This window comes from Podarcis gaigeae (assembly GCF_964106915.1).
Source record: "Podarcis gaigeae genome assembly, chromosome: 1".
Taxonomy (NCBI): Eukaryota; Metazoa; Chordata; class Lepidosauria; order Squamata; family Lacertidae; genus Podarcis; species Podarcis gaigeae.
This window is the reverse complement of record NC_139678.1, coordinates 64,569,677-64,576,921: the sequence shown is the minus strand read 5'-3', so window position 1 is coordinate 64,576,921 and position 7,245 is coordinate 64,569,677. Positions and strand designations below refer to the sequence as shown.

The 7,245-nt window shown below is 43.2% G+C and overlaps 1 protein-coding gene across 8 annotated transcripts in view; it reads left to right on the top strand.

The window, feature by feature from the left end:
* DCDC1 (doublecortin domain containing 1) overlaps nt 1-7,245 on the top strand; it is a 267,210-nt gene that overhangs the window by 90,574 nt on the left and 169,391 nt on the right. For all 8 annotated transcript variants that reach the window (XR_014566754.1, XM_083748746.1, XM_083748748.1 and 5 more), the window contains exon 9: nt 6,721-6,813. Coding sequence is in view for 7 of the 8 variants with exons in the window: in XM_083748746.1 (XP_083604872.1) it covers nt 6,721-6,813 (93 nt within the window). In the remaining variant the exon portion in view is untranslated. The remainder of the gene's footprint in view (nt 1-6,720; nt 6,814-7,245) is intronic.

Genomic DNA, 7,245 nt, shown 5'->3' with positions numbered 1-7,245 from the left:
TAAAAATGTTTTCTTTTTTAAAAAAACACCTCAGAAACAATGTAGAAGTGTGATTTGATTTAGTAAATATCTCTGAAGTTAGAAAACTCATGAGCAAAAAGAGTTTTGTCCAAATAAGGCATTTTATAAAGTAACACAGAACTGGGCACTACTTAATGGCACATTTTTTTAGGGGCAGTGAAGAGCTGCTCCACACGTAAGTAGATTGTAGTGGAGAAACGCTGTGGGGAAAAAGCCTCTCCCCCATTTTATGAATACGGTGACACTCAGAGGGAGCCAGACCAGCTGAAAGCAAACTTCTTTGCCCCAACAATAACACACAATGAGTTATTGACTTGTTTTATATATGGATCTCTTTTCAGTAACTAACTTTGACTCCCCACAGTCTGGACAAATGATTGATTTTGTTGTTAGCAAGAGAGAGTGCTTTTGCACTAAACATGCTTGTTCAAACTGCTTTTTCTCCATTTGTTCTCTTACTGAATAGGACATTATTAAAATGCACTTTCCAAAAAAGTACCTGCAGCTAGTCTTTATCACCATGTTTTGTATATATAAATAAGTAATTTGTCCCACTCCTTTGTTTAGCAACAAACCATTAGGGAATCCTGTCAATACATCTGGAAGCGGATTATCACAGTATTTAAGCTGAAGTGTATTGATCTGCATGTAACACATACTTTATAATGACTCATGTTATACAGGAGTTGGATACTATTTGATTACCAATATAAATATCTCAAATTAGGTAACCAATGGCAACAATGCAGACCAACTTCAAGTCCCACAGATTTCAGTGGGATAGATTTATTCACAGGAACTGCCTATAATGCTGTATAAAGGCAATACTTACGTATGTGAATCTATTTCTTACATTTGTTTCACACTCTTTCCCCTCCCCAAAAGGAGTTCATGATTAGAAAGTACCCAGTTTAAATGGCAAGTGTACATGCAGCAATCTAAATGCCAAATTCATGTGTAAAGTGCTGGCTTCCTTATATTGTGCAGAGAAACTGTTCATCAAAGGGTAAAGCTGTTGCTTCTGTGTTTTCTTCATATAGTGATTTTTTTTTTTAATTCCATATAATCTGCCTCCCTGGTTTCTCCTGACTTCCCCCATCCCATTGCAACTTCTGCGTCCCATCCCTGGCATTTCATGAGACTCTCAGAAGAGGCTTTTGGGGGCACTGAGGTGACTGTAGCAAGCAAGGAGCGATGGGGAATTCCTCTTTGTGTGAACAACCCTGCACGAGGCCTGCATTGAATATTATCATGTATTACATAAGATCTGGACCCGGGTGGCGCTGTGGTCTAAACCACTCAGCCTCTTCGGCTTGCAGATCAGAAGGTCGGCGGTTCGAATCCCCGCGGCGAGGTGAACTCCCATTGTTTGGTTCCAGCTCCTGCCAACCTAGCAGTTCGAAAGCATGTCAAAGTGCAAGTAGATGTACCGCTCCAGCAGGAAGGTAAACGGTGTTTCCGTGCACTGCTCTGGTTTGCCAGAAGCAGCTTAGTCATGCCACCCACATGACCTGGAAAAACTGTCTGTGGACAAACGCCGGCTCCCTCGGCCAGTAAAGCGAGATGAGCGCCGCAATCCCAGAGTCGTCTGTGACTGGACCTAATGGTCAGGGGTACCTTTACCTTTACATAAGAGCAGCAGCCCAGTTTCAAAAATAAGCTTGCAGCATAGCCAGCATAGGCAGAATTTATAAAGTTTTATACAACATTGGTCCAAACTCAAGAAATATGTAGTATGTGCACTGCTCATTCTGCATATAGATTCCTTAAATTTCATGGATTTTAATGGAATCTAAGTAACTGATCTATAGGGACGCGGGTGGCGCTGTGGGTAAAACCTCAGTGGCTAGGGCTTGTCGATCGCATGGTCAGCGGTTCGAATCCCCACGGCGGGGTGCACTCCCGTTGTTCGGTCCCAGCGCCTGCCAACCTAGCAGTTCGAAAGCACCCCCGGGTGCAAGTAGATAAATAGGGACCGCTTACCAGTGGGAAGGTAAACAGCGTTCCGTGTGCTGCGCTGGCTCGCCAAATGCAGCTTGTCACGCTGGCCACGTGACCAGGAAGTGTCTCCAGACAGCGCTGGCTCCCGGCCTCTAGAGTGAGATGATCGTACAACCCTAAAGTCTGTCAAGACTGGCCCATACGGGCAGGGGTACCTTTACCTTTACCTTTAAGTAACTGATCTATACTCAAGATTATGTATATCACTATGGTCGCTAAATGATAAGGCCAAGCAATTTTTGGTCAGGTATGTTTAAGAAGACAAAGGTGCATGCTTTAGCTGCAATCTGTGATGTAATTAATCTCTTATCCTGCTTTGATTTGGTGCTAATCCAAAAAACTGATCTTCTGTCTCATTAGGATACAGGACTACAGACTAAGTGCAGCTGCTGAAAATCATGGCAACAGTGTCAGGTGCTGATCTCTGTTGCACTTTCTACAGTTTTCAATAAATTTCAGCTATAAGTTACCCAACTCAGCTAAACACCCCCTCCTCCTGGTGTTTCTTGTTTCTTTGTTTCTCTCTCTTGAAAATTACAGTGGACGCTCGGGTTGCGAACGTGATCTGTGCGGGATGCACGTTTGCAACCCGCAGCATTCGCAACCCGCACCTGTGCGTCTTCGCACGTGTGGGTTGCAATTCAGCGCTTCTGCGCATGCACAACCGCCAAAACCCCGAAGTAACCCGTTCCGGTACTTCCGGGTTTCGACAGTCCGCAACCAAAAAAAATGCAGGCTGAAGCAGCTGTAACCCGAGGTATGACTGTATTCTTAATGCTGAGTTAGCCACACTCTTTAACTCCTGCTCTGAGAGCTTTTAGTGCAGGGGTGTCAAACTCAAATTCATCGAGGGCCGCATCAGCAGTTTGGTCGCCGCTAGAGGGCAGACGTTCTCTGGCTTGTAGGCTGCCGCGCATGCGCTGAAGAGGCGGCTTTCTTGCGTCAAAAAAAAAAAGCGAGAATAAAAGGTGAAAGCTGGCGGCCGGTGGCGGCTACACGGGCCACATGACGAGGTTTGGCGGGCCAGATTCGGCCTGGGGGCCTTGTGTTTGACACCCGTGTTTTAGTGTATTTGCTATCATACACTATTGGGAAGTACAGTGGTACCTCGGGTTACATACGCTTCAGGTTACATACGCTTCAGGTTACACACTCCACTAACCCAGAAATAGTGCTTCAGGTTAAGAACTTTGCTTCAGGATAGGAACAGAAATCGGGCTCCGCCGGCGCAGCGGCAGCAGGAGGCCCCATTAGCTAAAGTGGTGCTTCAGGTTAAGAACAGTTTCAGGTTAAGTACAGACCTCTGGAACGAATTAAGTACAGTGGTGCCCCGCAAGACGAATGCCTCGCAAACCGAAAACATGCAAGACGAAAGCGTTTTTCGTTTTTTGCGTCGCTTCACTAGACGAATTTCCCTATGGGCTTGCTTCGCAAGACGAAATGTCTTGCGAGTTCTTGCGAGTTTTTTTCCTTTTTCTTAAAGCTGCTAAGCCGTTAATAGCCACTAAGCCGCAAAGCCGTTAATAGCCGCTAAGCCGCTAATAGCCGTGCTTCGCAAGACGAAAAAACCTCAAGACGAAGAGACCCGCGGAACGGATTAATTTTGTCTTGCGAGGCACCACTGTACTTAACCCGAGGTACCACTGTACTCTGGGAGAGGGACACTTTGGGTGTATTTGTCATTGTGACAAGTCAGGTACAGCTGAGGATCATTGCTACTCTATCCCAGGACTGGCCTGTCTGAATGAAAATATAGTCTGGCTGGAAGAGATTTGCTTTGGCTGATGTTTCCACAATTGCTCCACTGCTGTGTGAAGAGCAGACGCAGACTAGGAGAGGGATGACGGGATGCTTTCACGAAGGAGATTTGTCTTCATTGGAGGGACATGGATGGTATGGGTACCACCTGAAATTGAAACAAAAATTTTTAAAAAATCCTTCCAGTAGCACCTTAGAGACCAACTAAGTTTGTTATTGGTATGAGCTTTTGTGTGCACAAAAGCTCATAGCAATAACAAACTTAGTTGTGGCGCTGTGGGTTAAACCACAGAGCCTAGGACTTGCCGATCAGAAGGTCGGCGGTTCGAATCCCCATGACGGGGTGAGCTCCCATTGCTTGGTCCCTGCTCCTGCCAACCTAGCAGTTCGAAAGCACGTCAAGTGCAAGTAGATAAATAGGTACCGCTCTGGTGGGAAGGTAAACGGCGTTTCCGTGCGCTGCTCTGGTTTGCCAGAAGTGGCTTAGTCATGCTGACCACCTGACCTGGAAGCTGAATGCCGGCTCCCTCAGCCAATAAAGTGAGATGAGCGCTGCAACGCCAGAGTCATCCGCGACTGGACCTAATGGTCAGGGGTCCCTTTACCTTTAAGGTGCTACTGGAATGAATTTTTTTATTTTGTTTCGACTACGGCAGACCAACACGGCTACCTACCTGTAACCTGAATTCCAGAATGCTTTTCTTCCTTGCATTCAGTTTCATTCTCTAACTGAGATTAGCCAAACAACTGAAGTTAAAAGCTTCCAGTTCTGGGCAAAGGGCACCCAATAAGGAGCTAGAGACTAAAAAAGGGGAAAGAAGTGGATTCGGGGAAGAAGCTGGCATTCTGGAACAGTACTTCAAAGTTCTGTTGGGTAAGCTTCCTACTGGCTCTGTGAGATGCAGTGTAGCTTGTTTTTCCACGCACTTTAATGTCACATGAAATGCAGACCTAGAAAGAACAAACTGCAATTTCATACAGTCTTAACGAGAGAGATCTATTATGTGTCTCTTCCAGTTAAATTATGCCAAAAGTAAATATGCAGTAGGCATAAGTGACAGGAGAATTGTACCCTAAAAAAAAGAGAAAAAGAGGCATATTATCATTATGTCTGGGTACCTGAAGGAGATGCTATTAACACTGCATAATAATTTTCCAATGTGAAAATACACTCCCTTGATTTAACTTTTATTTAAATTTGTATACACCATAATATTGTATATTTAACATGATTAATTCTCAACAATATAGAGACAAAAATTTAAATGCTTATATGAATAATCTGTTCTTTTATAATAATAAGAGTGTATTGTACTAAAATGTTCATTTAATTTCCCCCCAGTGTGTGCTAATCCTTTTTTATTTGCCAGAGATGGATTAATCAGTAATTCTTTAGCATTACCTGTAACTTGTGTTGCCAGTTCTATCAGTTGAGCTTTCAGTTCAGTTGCTACATCAGTGCCCAGTCATATGACAATATGATTCTTGCATCAGTAAGACTCATCCAGACTTTAGCTGTGCGTGAGAGTGAAAGAGTTTTATATATAAATAGTTTCTATAGACCTTAGCTTCCCAAAGTTGATACTGTGTCTCCCATCTATTAGATGGTGTTCCATTAAAATCACTGCAAATTTTGATGTGGACCATCTTGGCTGTGAGTCGTAGATAGAATATTTGCTCCCTGCCTTGCAGGCCTTTCTCCACCTGACCTGGGAGGGCAGGGACCTGACTGAATTCAGCTGACCGCTGAACAAAATCTTGGGCTCGGGTCTTGCTTAGGGGTTGGGGGGGGCATTGTTATTTTTTTGTATCGCTATTTTGGATCTTGTGATTTATGTGGAAATTGTTTGATTTGGTTGTGTACTTCTGATCATTTTTATGATGACTTTTGTCAAGTTTGTAGTTACATAATTCTTAGCTGTTGTAAGATATATAATTCTTAAATGTTTTAACTTTGAAAAGATGGCATACAAATAAAATGATGGATTGATTGAAGGTGAATTGTCCCTGTATTCTACTCTAAAACTAAGCATGAGATACTCTAATTACCGTGGAACTTCTGTTTTTGAAGACCGTTCAGCTTCTGAAACTTTCAGTGGGCTGGCTGCAAAATAAACTGAGGATCAATGGGCTGGCTGCAAAATAAATGAAAAAGAAAACCGCGCCTCGGAAGTTGTTTGTCTTCCGAGCAGTGGCGTAGCGTGGGTTGTCAGCAACCGGGGCAAGGCAAGTAATTTTTGCCCCCTAACCCTAATCCCCAGATGTTGCTCCCGGTACAGCTGCCCCCCTGCCCCCCCCCCACGCTACGCAACTGCTTCCGAGGAATGTTCGGAAACTGAAGCACTTCCAGGTTTTCGGCGTCTGGGAGCCGAAACGTTTGGGAACAGAGCCATTTGACTTCTGAGGTTTGACTGTACTTCCCTAATAGGAAAGCAAGATTATCGTTTCACACCCAGCCCCCCATGTGCACCTGTCCTTTTCTCTAGGCATCTATACGAATAGGATTAAAGTTTTAATGACATACACATGAAAAATCCAATATGTGTCGACCGAAACTATATTTCAGTTTCCAGAATATGAAGTAATTATTTGGACCACATTTTACGCAAGTACACCCTGTCAAGCTGGGATAGCTCAGTTGGTAGATCATGAGACTCTTAATCTTAGGGTCGTGGGTTCAAGCCCCACGTTGGTCAGAAGATTCCTGCATTGCAGGGGACTGGCCAGGATGACCTTCGTGGTTCCTTCCAACTCTACAATTCTATGTATCTAAAAGGCTGTGGTACCACAATAGGTGTCTGATGGTACAGGTGTCCCCAGTGGATGGGCAAGGCACTAATGCTCTTGTTCTTCCACTCAATATAGGAAGATCCAGGAAATCTACTGTCGAGAGCTGATAGAAATGATGTGTCTTTTCACAATTTTTGTTGTCTTTTTTAGCTGGATTATGCCATAGATGGCCAGAAAGAGAAAATCACAGACAAGGGCATTCTATCAATGAAAAAAGAAGAATTATATTCAGAACAAGATGAAGTAAGTGAATAGTACGCCTTAGTAAAACAGCAGATACAGTTTTGTATATGTAACATTTCTTCTCCTCAACAAAGAAGTTATGTGGTTGGCTTATGACCTAAAATATAAGATTAAAATAATTGTCATAAATCTTAATGCAGCACAAAATCTGAAATTTGAACAGCAGAAAATAAAACTGGACTAAACAAGTTTCTGAGGTTACCACCATATCAAAGGCAAAAACAGATTTTTAAAAGCCTGATTTTAAAAGGGCTGGGAAAATAAAAAGTCTTCACCTGGCACCGAAGATACTTCAAAGTAAAAATATATTCAAGATACTTCAAGATACTTCTTTACCTTAGTAGCACAAGTACACAAGTTGTAGTTCTTTCCCAATTAATTTGTTCAAATTCGGAAATGATTTTCATCCATTAATAGCTAGATTAAGTGCAG